At 44.3% G+C, this 18,070-nt stretch overlaps 1 protein-coding gene across 1 annotated transcript in view; it reads left to right on the top strand.

Moving 5' to 3' along the window:
- The first annotated feature begins 4,596 nt into the window (after positions 1–4,596).
- The window catches only part of Ehhadh (enoyl-CoA hydratase and 3-hydroxyacyl CoA dehydrogenase), a 32,058-nt gene continuing 18,584 nt past the window's right edge, over positions 4,597–18,070 (top strand). Inside the window, exons 1-2 of the mRNA XM_052158969.1 lie at positions 4,597–4,710; positions 14,161–14,264. Coding sequence (XP_052014929.1) covers positions 4,637–4,710; positions 14,161–14,264 — 178 coding nt within the window. The 5' untranslated portion in view covers positions 4,597–4,636. The remainder of the gene's footprint in view (positions 4,711–14,160; positions 14,265–18,070) is intronic.

Here is an 18,070-nt window from a genome sequence, read left to right on the forward strand (position 1 = left end):
AAGAGGGTTCCTCTCAGGTTCTTTCCTTGCCTCTTGAACTTTTTCTTCATAGCCACTCATTGATCTAGTTGTCTTAGCCTCTAGGAACCATAGGACAATGGGCAATAATTCTTATGAGCAGGTCACCTCGAGGGTCAGACAACCCCTCCATGTCTACAATGAGCACAACTGTCTATGGTGACAAGGTTGTACCCCAGAACAGGAACACTCATGGGAACTAGATTGTCCCACTTGGGTGATAATAGCGACAACTTTCTACAACCTTATTGTGGAGCCAGAACTGACAGAACCAAACACTGGCACAACCAACATCAACCATTCTATCTGCTATTCACAAAACAACTTCTTCCCTTGTATCTCTTCTGCACAAAGTGGCAGTGTTCCTGTTAGGCCCTGGAAGACAGGCTTGCAGTCACTGAACCCATTTATCAGTTCTTCCCAGCATGCCACACCGATTAAATCTACTTTTTGTGATCTTCCACTCTACTCGTTGCTTTGGATGACGTATTAGACTAGGTTGCCAGTTCCGATGTTGGGACTCTGAGCCACGCCTTTTTTTGCCTGTTGCCCTGGGAACCATGTGTTTCATCATTGTCTCTTTTAATGAGAACATTTCATCTTGAAGATGTTATGGTTCCTATCGTCCCTTTCTGTCTGATTGTCATGCTTGGGCAAGGAAGAAAGCAACAGGTTGTTTTCCTTTTTTAAAATAAAATTAAAATTGAAAAGAAAAACCAGATAATTCTCTTTTCATGTGCACAGAACCAAGACTTCACCACCTGTCTTCTATGATAGTTGACTTTCTTTGTCAACTTGATTAAGTCACAGAAGTTATTGATTTGATGAAACATTTTAAATATTTCTGTAAAATAATTTCTTAAATGGGAATGACATTTCCATTGGTTGATGTTATTAAATTTATTTTTATGTGTTTTGCCTGCATATATGCCCATGTACCAAGTGCCAGCCTGATGCCTACAGAGGTCAGAAGAAGGTCTCAGAGCCTTTGAGATTGGAATTACAGACAGTTATGAGCTTCTGTGTAGGTGTTGGGAATCGAACCCTGGTCCTCTGGAAGAGCAACCTGTATGAGCTCTCTCTCTCTCTCTCTCTCTCTCTCTCTCTCTCTCTCTCTCTCTCTCTCTCTCTCCAATTAGTTGGTTTTGAATAAAACATGCAAAACTCCATAATATGGGTGGGCCTTGTCCAAGTGGTTGAAGGCCTTAAGATGGAAAAAGTTAAGATAGGTGTCCTGAAGAAATGACAGTTCTGCCTCCAGGTATCTATCTGCAGTTGGAGTTGAGCTACAGGACCAACCCTCACAGGACTTCTGTCTACTGGTCTACACTGCTGGTGGTCTACACTGGAGATCTCAGTTTGTTAGGCTACACAGTTGTGTGATCCTGTTCCTCAGATTGGATCCATGTTAGCAGCCGTATGACCTTAAATAAATCACTTCACCTCTTTTAAAAAAAATCTTTCCTGAACAAACATCATGATACTCTGTGTCATACAAAACTAAGTAAAATTTACCATTGTGACCACTAGAGGTCAGGAGGTAAAGTGTCAGCCTGTCTCTGTTTTTCTCTGCTCCCCTTCCTACGCCCATCTCTCCTTTGACCTATTGAACTATTACCTACATTTGAGTGCCCCAAGACTTTGGGAGCTGATAGGTCTTAAACATTTGCTGAATGAGTAAAAAAGTAAATAAATTCCAGGAATAGTTCTGGGCTTTTCTCTCCACCTTTAGTGTTTGCCCTTTCACCTATTAAAAGAACTTGTTTTGAAAGCATGGTGGTGGGTTTAGAATGGAAAGATGAAACAATACAGAGGAATTTAGAGAGAATGGAGAGAAAACCATTACATCACCCTTGTTTGCTTGTTTTGAGGCCTTATCTATAGAGCCCAGGGTGGTCTCAAACTCACAGTGATCCTCCTGCCTCTGCCTCCTGAGTGTTTGGATTGCAGGCTGAACCACCATAGTACCATAACACCGTGTTCAGCAGCACCAATGCCAAAACACCATGGTTTCATGAGTGGACTTACTGTAAAACACAGTAAGATGATAACAAAGATCAAAATGGTCACATACTGATATTGTTGTTTTATTATATTCTTACTCTTGATTCATGCTTGAAAACTTACATGACACAAAGTTAGAATGAGAATGGTCATTAGTGACTCATGAATATTTCCTTCCTTTCAATGAGGCCAACTTTAAACTATCCCAAGGAATCTTTGCCTGAGGAAAAACAGATTGGGCTTTTCAGTGGATAGGGCTCTGGAGATGGGATCCACCCTGTTCTTTGCATAGGTAGAGCCCTGCTTGGTCCAGCAGGCAAAAATTCAGTATTTGTGATAGGGTTCAACATTTACCCTCTGGGCACTGCAGTGGTTTCAGTGCTTACAGTGATTTCTTTGAAGCATTAACAAACCTGAGATACCTTGTGAACTGAGATTGCAGTTGCTACAGTGGACGTCATGCACTTAAGCGAGGAAGGAGAACACAGGCGGTGTGAGATGCTTGCCCAAGACAGTGATATCCTGTGAGGTAGCACTGTGTATGTAGTGAGAATTTTGTTTCTTTTAAAAAAAATAGTTATGGTTCGTGAATATGTTTTGTTTTAATCCCAGGTATGGGGCACGGGGCTGCTTCCACTGTAGTTAACTATGATTTGTCTTGTCTGGCAGGGGTGTGATTTTGCCAGCTAAAAATAGTTTACATTTGGAATTCTGGGGACTCTTGAGAGGGTATAAAAATGCCAGAGACCCAGAGGTTGTGGGAGCTGCTGCCCGCCCTGCTGCGGGCGGTGCTGCTTCCTGTTGCTGTGAACAAAGAGATGAGAAGAAAAAAATGGATATCTTGACGACAAAGACTGGACTTGCCCCAAGGAACTTGACGCCCCAATGAGCAGGAAGTAGTGTGAAGAGCTCTATTCCACATTCCCTCTGTCTTTCTCACTGACCTAGTGTTGGGGCGTTGGAAGGGTTTGGGGTGAAGAAGGGCAGTAGGTAATCCAGGAAAGTAGCCAAAAATATGGTTACATTTTAAAGATAAATTAAGTAAAATAATAGAAGGATATGGAAGGTCACGCCAATGATCAGAGCAATGTCTACACACAGCAACACGGTAGAAACTACTCATTTGACCTCCATGAACTCAAGCAAATTTGGAACCCATACATGTAGAGAATTTTGTACCATCAGGAAAAGAAAAATCAACATGCTGCCGCCCAGCTGTATCCTATTTCTCGAAGTGTCTGACATTTGCAGAGGGACGAATTGATAGGAGTGTGGGTGACTCTGTTGTTGAGGAGCAGGCAGGGCAGCACCGCTGAACCTGATAGGACTTGCCCTTTGAACTTTGTTCCCTAAATGCCTCATTTGCCTTTCCCTGGTTCTGCTCCCACTGAGGTGCCAACTCTAAACAGCCAAGCAGTTTAATGGCTTTACATTGAAGCTTGCACCAAGAACTCACTGTAGGAGACACCACAGAAAAGTCTGTGCTCGACTAAAATAAAAGTGCAGCCCTAACATGGCCAGTGATGACTCCTACAGGATGGAGATTATAAAGTGTCTTGAGATGGCTCCAAAGAATGCTTAGTGCCGCCCCTTGCTCCAAGGGGGTGGGTGTAATAAGGCCACTCGGTGCTATTAAACCTTGAACTCTCCCAGCTCAGGGTCCTAGGATGCTGTGACAGTGATTTCTCCTAGACACCAGTAGCTGAAGGGAGACAAAGTGGAAGTTAATGCTTCTTCTAGGAGGTGAGACCTGATCTGGCTGTGAAGACTTCCGCCAACGGAAGATACTAGGAGAATTTGGGGGACGAAGCATGGTTTTAGAGGCAGTAGACAGAGATCCCTGTAGCTTGTAAGTAGCTGTTTGCACTCGCCATAGGCTGTAGTCATCGCTGCCATCTGAAGGCATACTTTGAGTGGTTGGCTGTCCTTGATTTGTGGGCTACGATAACTGGAATGACTCTGACCAAAGCGTTACTGGGGCTTCCGGGGGCTCAGCATGTTTCTACTTGCTAGACCTTTCCTTAATTTCAAGAAGTAACGCACCTGGACATAATATTTAGACGTTGCTAAAACTTGTGAAACATCAGCGAAGATTTACAAGTACGGTTTTACTGGTCAGCCGGCACACTGTCTTCTAGCTACTTAAGACTTTGGCAACCATGAAAGCCAGACGCAGCTGGAAGGCCCATCGCCCCAGGCCGAGCTTTCAGAGGGACAAGACAAGGCAGGGTTTATTGTCAAACTCCAGCCTACTTCCAGCCCATAATATGTGCGCAGTTCCTGGATGAACTGTAAAAAAGCCCAGCCCTTAGAAGGAACAGAACCAGAGAAGGCCGGGGCTTCGTGCCCTGGTAAATGGCTGTTTTGTGAACATGTGGTTTGCATCCGGGTGGTGCGACCCAGCAGCTCGGCTCGCCTTTGGACATTCCCTTTGCTAACACAGGAGGATCACCCTCCTTGGAGCGCAGCCCGCCCTAGGGAGCACGAGGTGCAAGGGGCAGGAGGCGGTAGCGGCGGCTCCCATTGGCCCAGCTCGTGCCCCTCCTTTCAGGGCGGCCCAGAAAAGAAGCCTGGGGCTGCCCCAGAAGTCAGAGGTGCAGGATACCTTGAGAGAATGGCCGAGTATCTGAGGTTGCCCAACTCCCTGGCGATGATCCGCCTCTGCAACCCCCCTGTCAATACTATCAGGTAACACCGCCGGGACTGCGGGGTGTGGCGGGGCTGGGTGGGGGCTCGGCTCAGCTGGAAGGACCGGCCAATGAGCAGCTAGCTCCGGCTTTCTTTCCGTGCGTCCGTCAGTCCGCTGTTGACCTCAACACACTCGCTCGCACTCACGTCTGGTGGGCGAGGGGGATGAGAAACCTACAGAGGTGAGGCTGGTGCAGCAAGGGTCTGTTTGAACACCCTTCCTGCAATCCTCCTGCCGGCTAGCAACCCCAGCGTCTCTGTGAAGCCAAAAGCTGTAGTTGGCAGAGTTTAGTTTCTGTGCGTGCCTGTCAACTCTCCCCGTGTCAAAGGAGGCCTACTTGAATCGTACTTTCTGAAAAGCTGAAGTTTCGTTTACGTCACCTGCAATGCCCTCCTGTGCACTGCACTTAGCACATTACTATTAAAAATGAGATCTGTTGTGGGTTTTGATAAATGATGTTCATTTACCCTGTTCATGCCATATCACCAGCGAATAGAGTATAACTCTATATTACCTCAGGAGGAGTCACCCATACATTGCAGAAGTGGTGGACAGGGTTGTGACGGATACTGTAGAATTTTCACTGGTGAGACCTTGCTAAAACCCTTTTCCTAGGTGAGACCTTACAGCCTAAATGACAAATCTGGGTACCGTTCCAGCCCTGTTCAGTCCGCAGGTGCAGGGGGCCAATATAATGGGTTTAGGCTTACTTTCAGAAGGGGGCAGAAGCATGAGTGCTTTAGAGCTGCCGTGGTGGAATCAGCTCTCCCCAGCAAAGATCATGACTCCCCGTGGCTGTTAAGAGCCCCCTCCCCTAATCCTCCCCTACCTACATCCTCTAGTCCTTCCCAGAGACCGGAGAGTACAATTAGGGCAAAGAGGGGTGGCTGGGTAGTCAGGTAATGTTCTGGTCCAGTCCGTCCATAAAAGCCAACTACCAACAAGCCCAGCATTGGTGATCTTTGGCAAACAGGCTCAGCCAAACTTGCAGCAGTTTGTGTGGGAGAATAGTCCTGGGCAATGGATGAGAACAACTAATCCTTCACCGGAGAAGAGAGGGCATCTGGGACAGGCCAACTAAACAGTTCCACCCAAGTCTAGCTCAGTAGATTAGTGACTTTATTGAGGTTAGTTACAAGACTATAGTTGCTTCCAAAACAATGGAACCCCTAGAAAGCCCACCCCAACACCATGACTCACAGGGACCCCTCCTCACAACTGCTTCTGCTTCTATAACTCTGGGGAGGGGGTCTTAGGAATCTTTCAAGTTTCTGAGCATCTGAAACATCAGTAAATGTGTTAGCCTCCAGTGCCCTGCCAGTCTCTTTAGCTGCCCCAGTCTTAGCCCTTTGACCCCTTCAGGAGGGAATGCTTCAATCCCAAGGAAATAGCTGCACAACAGCAGAATAAATAAAGTTTAAAAAAAAAAAAAGGCCATTTGGAGAAAATTCCCACCACAAGCTGCTTGAGCAAAACCAAACAAATGCTAGGGTGCCACAAACTTGGAATCGCAGCATTCAGAAGGCTGCGGCAGAAGGATTGTTGATCTATTCAGACCCTGTCTCCAAAACCATCTTAAAACCAAAACCAAACAAACAGCAGAAAAGAGGAGACATATTCATTTTAACACATCTTAAACTACACTGTTATTAGATTGAATTTTTTAAACTTAAACATTATTATTATTTTACGTGTACGAGTCTTTTACCTGTATGTATATCTGTATATTACATGCCCTGGTGCTCATGGAGGCTCAAAAAAAAAAAAAGGTTTTGTTGTTGTTTTGGGTTTGTTTGTTTGTTTGTTTGTTTGTTTGTTTTGAAACAGGGTCTTACATTGCAGTTCTGTCTGACCTGGATTAGCTGTGTGAACTAGGCTGGCCTTGAACTCTCGAGAGCCACCAGCTTCTGCCTCCCAAGTATTGGGACTAAAGGTGTGTGCTGCCACCCTGGGCTTCATACTGTATCATGTTAATGTGAGGTGTGGTTCTTATTAATACATAATATGCAGAAATTACTGGCCACGTTGGGGGCAGGGCAGAAGCACGTTACTAATCACATCAATTTCACTCACAACCTCAGCCCAGAAACCAGGAAGTGGTTACCCACTCTTACCCACCTGTTTTCACAAAGAAAGCATAAGCAATACGATTCCACATGGGGTGCTCATGTACTGATAGGATGACTTGGTAGAGGGATTCTACTGAACTCTCTGTGCTATGTCCATCAAGAGGTAAGGAGGGACATGTCCCACAGTTTCACAACTGTTCCTTCTGATGCTATCTGGTGTGTTTCTAGCATTTAGCCTACTAGGCCGCTCCCCAGTCAGGAGAAATCTTAGTTAAATGAAGTGGAGGTTGTAAATGTCTCTACGCTTGTCGGGCCTCAGTCCCCTGCAGTAGCCCCCTTTCTCAGCATCTGCTTCAGCCTGGGGAATCTATTTTTCTTTTAGATCCTACACGCTCCCATTTTTTCCTCTGAACTTTAATGTTAGGTAAATCGTTCACCAACTTTATCAGCTTAGCATTCTTGTTTTTTTCCTTAAAAATTTTTTTTTTACTTTCCTCCCTCCCTCCCCCTTTCTCCTTCCCTCCCTTCCATCTTCCCACCCTCTTTCCCTTCCTTTCTAATTTTATGCAGGAAGCCATATCTTTCTACCTGAATGAGGTACTGTAAATTGTTTAATCCTCTTTCCCCAACAATTAAAATCCTTCCTTGTTGGAGTGGGCGGCCATGTTTTTCTTCTTCCTGGGAAGGTTCAGTTTCTTCCTAATCACTGCCTCACAGAGCAATGGTTTTCAGCAGTTTTTTGATTACTATAGTCTACTTAGTTTCTTAAAAAACAAAAACAAAAATCCCTTAAATTTAATTTAAATACATTAAATTTGAAGATGCACACATACATACATGTAGAACTGAAAACAGAATTTCCTGAAACCCAGCCAATCCTTACATGCTACAGATTTTGGAATATTCTAGTTTTACATTTCTTTAAACAACAACAGAAAAAGCTGGTTGTAGGTCACAAATCGAATTTGAGAAGCTTTGGTTTAAGTAACAACAGCCAAAAAAAAAAAAAAAAATCAGTAGGAAAATCCTGCCACCGTCAAAGAAGCTGAGGGGTTTAGGCCGCACTCACAGAATGGTATCTTTGAGTTTTTGTTCATTTGGTTGGTTTCCTTTGGTTTTTTTTTTTTAATCTTTATATAGGTATGTTGTACATGCACTCACATTCAAATTTACATGTGTGTGAAGGTACACAAGAAAAAAAAGAGGCGTGTGCACGTGGCGTATGAATTTGGAAGGTGGTGGTTGACATTTTAAGTCTTCTCTCGAGGCTGAGTCTTGCAATCGAACTCAGAGCTCACCAATCCATCTAGTCAAGTTAGCTAGCTTGCCTGCCCCAAGGGTCCCTATCTCCTGGCCACCACACCCACCCATAGTTCCATAGTTCTGGTCTCCAGTCACCCATGAGCAGAGCTTTGCTGCTTTTGTGGCAAGTACTTTAACTAAGCCAGTGAACATTAGCATCACTCTAGACTCCACTTACACATCTGACTTTGGAAGGAGTGGGAGGGCAGGGGCAAAGTGGGGGTGAGAGGGAAGGCGGGGTGGGGGGCAGGGGAGAGCCAAGGAGCTTTCTCAGATCTGCTGTACATTACCTTGATGGAACCTCTCAGTCAGCTGAACTTAATAGAGCTGTATCAGTTACAACCATTTCCCTTTTCCCATTTCTGAGTTTTTCAAGGGTCTAGAAGAACACATGAAGAAGTGTGGGTTGGAAAGAGAGAAGTCTTGTCCTCTCCTAACACTGACTGAGGTTAATGCCAGCTCAGACTGAGACCATCTCTTAAAAACAGTCAGCCCTTTGTATCCCTGGGCTCCCACCAGCCAAACATGGATACAAAGTGTGGGTTTATCCAGGATATTTAGGTTTCTATAATGTGTGTGTGCACCTCTCTCTCTCTCTCTCTCTCTCTCTCTCTCTCTCTCTCTCAAAATTATTAACAAGCATTTTCATTTTCTGGGGTATCATTAAACATTCTAGAAATTAATTAATCTTTTATATGCAGAATGAGACTTTTTCATTAGGGACTTGGTTATGAGGAACAGTATGAGGAATTTGGAGTTCTAGGAGGAATCGAAAGTCTTAGAACCAATTTCACACATATACTGAGGAGCAATTGCATGTAAATTTTGGACTTCTAAATATTATGTAATGCTTTTAAATCTATTTCATGATCAGATTGGGTTTCCAAGTAGCCATTTGAAAGGGAGAGGTTCTGTTTGCTTTTCTCTGGGTTAAAGGTGAAAAATGACTGGGGGAAAGGTAACCATCGTACACAAGGCAAGCACCATCTGCATCCCCTGAGGTTTGGAGTTGCTGACCTTAGCCAAACGTCCTTTCTAGAAGTTGGTTCTTCGAGGATATTTCTCCCTGTGGGTAAAGAGGAGGGCTTTTTACCCCTTGACAGTTATTTCCCTAAGTATACACTCAAGAAAGTGCTTTTCTTTCCTCCTCAGTCCTTTCTGTTTGTTTGTTTGTTTGTTTGTTTGAACTTACATCTTCCTGGCTAGGTGAGATAGGCTAATTGAAATGATTTGGGTGTTTTTCCAAAGAGATAGTTTCGCCCCTTCATGGCTAGATTAGCCAGCCGCACTCCTTCTCTTCCCATGCTTGCCAGCCTGGTTTCTAGGTGCGCAAGGTGGACTTCGAGCCCTGCCTCTGGTAACTTGACTTTGGTTTATTTTTTGTCTGCAATTCACATAGTAAGAAACCTTATGTTTCATGTTAGAACTGAAGACACACACTCATAACAGAAAACGTTTTTGTAAACCAAACTTACCGCCTAGAGGTTTCTTTGGCATATTTTCTTATGCTTCTGTTTTTGAAAAACTACTGATTGTTTTTTTTAGATGAGGCTTAATTTGATAAAGCTAAGGCTTAAAAAATAAACAACAGTTGAAAATGGAAAGCCAGCTATGGTCAAAGAAGCTGAAGGACGCAGAGGGCACTCAGGAGGTGTCTGCTGGCTCTGTGACCCCCAGTCAGTGGGAACTCATCTCCTCGCTCTGTCCTCTCTTCCTGGCACTGTGGTGAGGAGGACAGGCTTGTCCTGGATGCTGGGGTCTTTCCAGTGCCACGGAGATGTGGCCCCCCCTGACTCACGCGAGTCTTTAAAGCTGGAGCATTCCTCGGGGAACACAGGAGATGCTGGTCCCGCCAGCTCACAATTACCCTTTACCTAGTTACCTTTCTCCCTTTAACCTAGAGAAAGCCAAACAAGGCTATTTTCCTTTTCCACTTTTTCCGATTTATGAACTTTCCCCCAAATTACCACAAACATAAAGAGGAGAGGCTAGGTAAAGTGGGAAGAACCAATACCTCACCCTACTGATGCCCACAGAAGTTGTTTTGGCTTAGTTGGGGTCATACATAATACAGAAGGAAAAATAGCCATCCCTTTGGCTTTCATGTCTGCCATTCAGCCAACACTGGGTGAGGAACTGGTCACATCCACCATGGAAGGTTCCCTAAGGAACACATAGATTACTTTTTCCTTGCAAATATTTTTTGAGTGGTGAAGTCTAACATATATTTACATAGTGTTTCCAGGTTATGAGCTATTGTAAGTAGTCTCAAGATAATGTGTGTACATTAGAATACTATCTCAACTTCTATTAGGGACTTTACTATATGAGGATTTCCTATGGATGCAGAGGAAAATGCACACGCTCTGTGGATTTGTAAATATTATGTAACAGTTCTCAAGCTGTGTCATGATACAGTTGCTAATTAACCAGTGCAGGCTGGCGTTGAACTTGTGACACTCCTCTTGCCTCAAGCATCCCAGTGTTGGGATTACAGATGTGAGCTACCACTGCTGCCATTCTTTACCCAGAAGGAAAATAATACAGTGATGTTCCGGGTCCCTGGGTCTCCCATCTGCCATTCAGCCAAAACAGATGTTAAGAAATGTAACTACACACAGGCCTGAGGCCTGATAAGCAGAGAGGCCTTCCACCCAGTTCTGTACAAGCACCTTTCCTAGGGTGCTTTCTGGGAAATCTGAGTAGTCCCGGGTCGCAGGCTCCCTGCTGCTGGCCCACTCCTCCCCACAACAGGCCTCCACAGGTGGGGATCTCCATAGGCTAGGTCGGCCCTGGAAGGGGCCCTCATCCACTGCGTGAGCCTTGTGACGTCATGGCTTATAGTCTGTTTTCCTGATGAGGCTTCATTTCTAATTAACCGGTCAAAAGCAAAAGGTTAAAGGATAGAAAGTAACTAGGGGAAAGATAGTTGTCATGTAAAGGGAAAGTGGCTCCTTTGCTCCCAAAGGACTTCCTTGCTCGGTATTAAGGAGGTTCTCACCAATTTAGCAAGAGTCAGCTTGTTCACCAAGTGAACATATTCTCAGTTTTCACTCTGTTTTATTCTTTTGTTCTTTCTCATTTTTAATTTTTAATGGGAAACTATCTTTCTAGCTCATTGCGTCTTTTCTTTTTCCCCCTTTTCTTTCTTTGTTTTGTTTTGTTTTTCTGTTTTGTTTTTTGAGACAGGGTTTCTCTGTGAAGCCCCGGATGTCCTGGAATTCACTCTGTAGACCGGGCTGGCCTTGAACTCAGAAATCCACCTGCCTCTGCCTCCCAAGTGCTGGGATTAAAGGCATGTGCCACCACTGCCCGGCTTTTTTTTTTTTTTTTTTTTTTTAAGACAAGGATTCAGTATGTAGCCCTGGCTGGCCTCGAGCCCACAGAGATCCACTAGCTTTCGTCTCCCAAGTGCTGAGATCAAAGGTGAGAGCCACTATGATAGGTAGAGTAGCCTACTGAACTACTGTTTGAATAATTCTTCTCTTGCCTCAAAACTTTCATAAATCCTTAACCGCTGTCTTAGCCAAATTTCTTTCTATTCCAGTCAAAGTCTAGGGTCTCCCTCCAGAGCACCACCTTTCACATCTCTAAAACTGCCACCCTGTGGAAGAGACCACATATTTTACCTGAGCTACAGACACACGTTCACAAAAGCACAACTGAAAAGAATGCTTCTTGGACTCAAAACCTAACCTCATCCGTTTGGTGTATTTTATTTTCTTATTTGTTAATTTCTTTTTGAAATTTTGCACAAATTTGATTTATTACACTTTAGATGGTTCCTGCTTGTTTTGTTTTTGATTTTGTTGGTTTGTTTTTGTTTTTAATAATTCCAAAGAAGGGAGGGGCTTGTGAAGTAAAGCAGACCACAGGTTACGTGTCTTCCTGGCATCCGTTCTCCTGTCTGAGAGAGACACGTAGATATTCCTCATCCGGCCCATTCAAGCTTGTTATTGGTAGACATTTTTCTTCTGTTTGTGAGTTTTCAAAATGAACAAAAATGTGTACAAAAGAGGGGGGGATGGTTACCATGTGAACCCCCAGCCCTCTGCTCAGTGGCTCCCAGAAGAAGTAAATCCCAAAGGAGATGGTTCGGCTGTGGCGTCCATGCCTACCAGTTACCCATAGAGAGAAAACAGTGCTCTGTCCACACAGTTGAGCTCCCAGTGAGGATGTGAGCCTTTCCTTTGTCATCACGGTCAAACAGTGCACTGTGAGCAGTGCACATGGGGTGGTTTATTGTGAGAAGTTTGGGAATGAAGATTTGTATGGGGCGTGTGAGAGCACTGCTGTGGTTTATCTGCCAGACTTGGACGTGTGAGCGTTTTCTTAGGCCGGGGCCGTGGTTTCCCAGAAGCAATTCTATCCAGATACTGAAGGGCAACTCCGCAGCCTTTGGCCTTCTCGGTATTATATAACGGCTCAGACTCTGTTCATTCCATTTCCTATTAATAAGTCAGGAGTGGGAGGTTTTGTTTAATTGTGTGTAGGTAAAAAGTAACTGGGTGAAAGGTAATTTCCGCTCATAAGGGCAAGCATCTACTGTAGTCTGTGGGTCTTTGTCTTGCTGATCTAGCACCTCTTCTGTAACAGTTCGGTTTTTCCACACAAGAAGGAAGACTCTGCCCAGAATACATAGATTTCCAAGCAACCCTGGTTGGTGCTTCCTGCTGTATTCCTTGCAGCTGACAGCCCACGATGTTCTCGGCCCCTCCCTCACCATCCTAATCTACTTGTCAAACTCTCTTTCCCTTGTGACAAACTCTCCTGAGTGGGATCAGGAGCCTTCCTACTTCTTGAAAGGAGACAGACCTGGAGGATGCACCCATGGCTTGAGTTCCTGTTCCTCTGGGACCGTTACCCTCCTGTGGGTTTAGCTGTATTTTCTATAGCTACTCCCTCATATCCTGAATGTGGGTAAAGGCATCTACTGTAGGCAATGCTCAACGTTTCTTTGCCTCTGCCTTTCACTCCTAAATTAATTAGGGTGGAATTTGGTTTGCACAGACAGAACACTTTCAAAGGTAGTGAATTAAACAAAGACTGGTGACTGCTCTCACAGCAGTCCAGAGTAGCCAGCTGCTCCACAACCCTCAGTGTCTGTCCTGCCGTCTTCCATACATACCTTCTACTTCTTGGTACACAAAGAATATTCCATCCAGCCATCTCACCTGTATTCTTACCAGGAGTAGGAAGGAAAGAAAAGTAGGAAATCATGTCCACTGTTTTCTGGAAATCTTCCTTTATTTTTTTAAATTTATTTTTGTTTTATTTTAGTTTTTTAATTTTTTAATTGGATATTTTCTTGATGCAGCAATGTAAGGGATTACCAGAACAGAGAGGTGGGAGGCGGTTGATTGGGGAACGGATGGAGGGAAGAAGGCTTATGGACTTATGGGGAGGAGGGGAACCGAGAAAGGAGAAATCATTTGGAATGTAAACAAATCTTCCTCTATGTTGCACATATCAAGAGAACTTAGTGGCTTGGGCAGACTCTATTGCAAAGCATGCTGGGAAATGTAGTTTTTGTCTTGGGCCACCATGAATCCCGCTAAGAAGCCAGTGTTAGAAGAAGGTGAGGGAGAACGGATGTTTGAAATAACTATCAGCCCTACCACATGTCCTAGACAGGCTCTCCTTTATCTTTTTTTGTTTTTCCAGCATGAGAAATTGAAGGAAAATTTGTCCCTTCCACACTTCCGTGCAGCCTGCCTTCTTTGTACCTTTACCGCCACAATCAGATCGTAAGCTTTAGAGGGCAGTTGCATACACCTGCCAACTCACTCTGTACTTACGATGTCATGTGTGTTTAGAACTGGTTACTAACTTTTCATGATCAAAGTTAGAGCACAATGGGGGGAAATAACATTGCTTTAATAAAGTGGATTTATTTTAGCAGCCCAGTGCTTAATTGACAGACATTTTATTTCTTGAACAAATAGTGAAAATTCTGTGGTAAGAATCTGTATTTGTTTTTATCCACCATAGCTGTTCGGTAGTTTGTTAATAAATAAATAATAGGATAGAAATGTAATTTAGACTAATTTGCTTTATGGAATTTTTTTTCTCTTTTAGTCCAACTGTAATCACAGAAGTAAGAAATGGACTCCAGAAAGCTAAATCGGACCACACGGTTAGAGCCATTGTGTTCTGTGGAGCAAATGACAACTTCTGTGCCGGTAACTAAGCATCTAGATCTTTCCCATTACCTCTAGAACAATACCCACTCAGCAGTCCATCGACTGTCGCTACAGGGACACTGGAGTGGAGGTGAAAAGCATCATGGGTAATGGGCATATCTGTCCCAAGAGAGACCTAGGCAGGACTGGGCCTTTGAAGAACATTTCATTCTAGCGTTGACAGCCAGTCGCTGCTGCCTGTCATAAACTTACTGTCTGCTCTACCTGTGCAAGCTTGGGCCAGTCTCTGACACCCGTGCCTCATTGTCTCTGCCTATAGAGTAGGACCCATGGTTTCTAGCTGAAGGGGGTTGTGTGAGATTTTATGAGGCGCCTTAGCTGAGGGTCCTTGTCCAGCGTCTGTGCTCAGCACACGTTCAGGAAGCATGACTGTTCATTCGCAGTCTTGAAATGAAGCCCGTTTTCCTTCAGACAGGCCCTACCCCGGGTGACCACAGCGCTGTTTCTCCGGGTCTGTATGACAATGCACAGCACAAATATTTGAAGTGATGACTCATCTCTTTCTTCCCCCCACCCCAAGAATGAATGTCTTGCCCCCTTGGACAGAAGTCACGTGGGAATGAGACCAGAGGTCTTCAGTGTCTGTAAATAGTAGCCCGAGAATATATCAGTTCTGGGGTCAGGATAAAAAAAAAACAATATAAAAATACCGGCCGTGAAATCACTGCCTACACTGCCTGCTCAGCACTGCAGAGATTATTCACTAACCAAAAACAAAGCAATATGGGTTTATGCACATTTTAATGCTCAGCAAGTCCAGATGAGGATGACTGAGGAAGAGACAGATTAAACTGATACGCCAAGTTTAAACCAGACACGAACTGGCGTTCTCACTAGAATCTGAAGCTTGAATCTGTGACTCGAGGCCTGAAAGACAGTCAGAATCATAAGGAGTGTGGTTTTCTGCGTGATGACAGGTGACAACTGGAATATGTTACAAGTTCATGGGCTGAAAAATGTTGCTTTAAGGAAGTTGTCAGAAATGACCCCGTTTGATTAGCAGACATGTGCAGAGCCGTGCACCTCCAAACAGGGCACAGTACCCCCTTCTAAATCACATCAGCATAGTTACAAAAATTGGTTGGGAACTGGAGCATAAAATTTTGGAGTACGGTGTTATAAAATATAAAGAAGTACACGTGCAGGGTAGTGGGGTACCTGGCAGGCCCATGCCACGGTGTCCCCCTGAGAAATCACGCCGTGGGACAGACCTGGTATGAGGAGGATTACTTGGTGGAAGGTGGAGGAGTGTGGACCTGAAGAAGGGGTAGAGGCAAGACTTTCATACACGTCAACTACAATTAAAATTAAAGAAGAGAGAGAAAGCATAACCAGTGCATCTGAGTGCAGTGTCTCCTGTGGCCTCAGCACTTAGAAGGCTAAGGGAGAAGAGTCGTGAGTTTGAGATCAGCCTGGGCTATATAATGAGTTCTAGGAAAGTTCAGGGTACATAACGAGACAGTCTCAAAAGAAGAGAGCCAGAAGGGGAGGAGAAGGGCCACAAAAAACATCTGGCAGGAGTCCTTGCAATCACATACCCTCGGCCACCATAGCCCCCTGTACCGGGCCTGCAGAGGACTGGTCCTCTCCTCAGACAGCTATGGGTGGAGGAGGGGGGCATTGGTCCTGCCTCTCCCTGCTGAGCTATTGACCACTGGTAAATGCTGGGAGAGGGGTAGTCGTTGTCTTCTGTTGTACCCTCGCTGCTGGCCACCAGCCTCAGGTGGATAATTCCAAGCCTGTGGCAACGCAGATGGCTCTGGCTAAACTCAATGGAAGCAAAACACAAAGCCATGAATGTGGGAAAGGGATTTTGTGGAGAATGGGGGTTGGCAGGAGTGGTCAAGATGTAAGAAAGGGTGAGGGTGTAGGAAACTGTCAAACAACAAATTTAATTCATTTTTTAAAAAAAAGTTGAAAGACAAACAGGTAACATCAAAGGTGGTAGAAATATGAATTAGGAGAAAATAAATTTACTGAAAGGGACTCAAAGCTAAGCAAGCCCCAAGCAGTTGTGTAACCGTTAAAGAAAGGGAATCAGAACTGCATGTGGTGGCACAGGCCTGTGATCTCAACACAGGACATGGCGGACCCTGAACTACACGGTGAGCTTCCCACAGCCTGAACTACATATACCCTAATAAATCAAAAATAAAATAAAATCAATTAGTAATCAGAAAACTCAAAATAAATTCTAGACCCAGATGGCATCATTGGCAAACTCTCCTACAATTTAAAAAAAATACTGTTCCAGCTTGACCAGAAAATTCTAGGAAGGAGAGAGTCGGGGCCTGGAACCTTCTCTTGATTAGGGTCCTGAGGCTGCCGTAACAAGTATATAATATAAGCTATTATATACTCTATTTAATTTAATGGCTGTGTCTCGACCAATCAGTTAATAACTCAGAACTTTACATTTCTCACTGCTCATGCTACATGCGCCAGTTAGCGGGACACCTAAACGACCTGGGGTGTGGGACCGTGTGGCGCATGGCCCGGTGTAGTCATGTGATGCAGATGAGGGGGAAGGGATGAAGCAGGTAAGAAGTTGAATGCGAAATAATTTTTTAATTTAAACTTTTTTCAGTCCTGGAGACTAAACCCAGGGCCTTGCGCACTCGGCACTACTCTATATGGTCAGCCCTGAAATAATTTACTTTTAAATTTATACCAAGCTAACTGATGTCAAAGAATAGATGACGTCCTATGGAAACACTATATGAATTGCCTATTCTGTCACGTAAAGACAAAAAATAAGACTTTCTAGTATGTTCTCCCTGTTAGAAATGCATACTGAACTTCAGGTTAGTCAAGACAGGTATGGAGCCAAAAAAGTAAATCGCATGTGCAGACCACAAGTCCATTTACATATTCGTGGGAGGACTAAGAACTCACCGACTTCTTAAACTTTATCTCTGTGTGATGATATTTAGGTGGTCCTTTGTGGTTGCTGTCGTACAGGTTTTATATTTTTATAATTCCCCAATCATTTTTATAATCCAGAAGACAAGCCATGTTAATTTTCTTACTCATGATAGATCTCTCAGGGGCTGGAGAGGTAAAGACCAAGGTTTGATTCCCACCCCCACTGAGGTAGGATGGCGGCCTCTCACAACCATCGGTAACTCCAGTTCCAGGGAACCCAGCGCCCCTTTCTGGCCCCCACAGGCACTGCAGGCATGTGTGCTCAGCATGCAGACAAAATCCCCATACCTATAAAACAAAAATAAATAAATCATTTTTAAAATGCTTTCAGGAAAGCTACTGATACCAATCTGGTTACCGACATAACTCATAGGTACTTTGCCTTCTACTGTGGTGTCTTACACTGCAGTGGTTTGTGCTCTTAGTAAATAAAGGGTGATATTCTTTTTTGCTTTAAAGATTTATTTATTTTATGTATATGAGTACACCGTTGCTCTCTTCAGACACACCAGAAGAGGGCCTCAGATCCCAGCACAGATGGTTGTGAGCCACCAAGTGGTTGATGGGAATTGAACTCAGGACCTCTGGAAGAGCAGTCAGTGCCCTTAACCTCTGAGCCATCTCACCAGCCCGATATTCTTCTAAAATAGGTTGGTGAGCAGCAAGAGGCACTGATTCTCAAAATGATAGACTTAGTAAAGAACCTAGTTCTTTTTCTGACCTTTAAAATGTCTCCAAGCTTAGAGCTTCTCTCTGCAAGATGGAAACACAGGGTGTGGAAGGTTACGCGGGTCACTGTAAAGACTGGATTTTTCTCTCAGTTCCTTCCACTTATAGTCGGAGAATAAAGCGCCTCTCAG

The sequence above is a fragment of the Apodemus sylvaticus genome, chromosome 15, assembly GCF_947179515.1.
Source record: "Apodemus sylvaticus chromosome 15, mApoSyl1.1, whole genome shotgun sequence".
NCBI classification, from domain to species: domain Eukaryota; kingdom Metazoa; phylum Chordata; class Mammalia; order Rodentia; family Muridae; genus Apodemus; species Apodemus sylvaticus.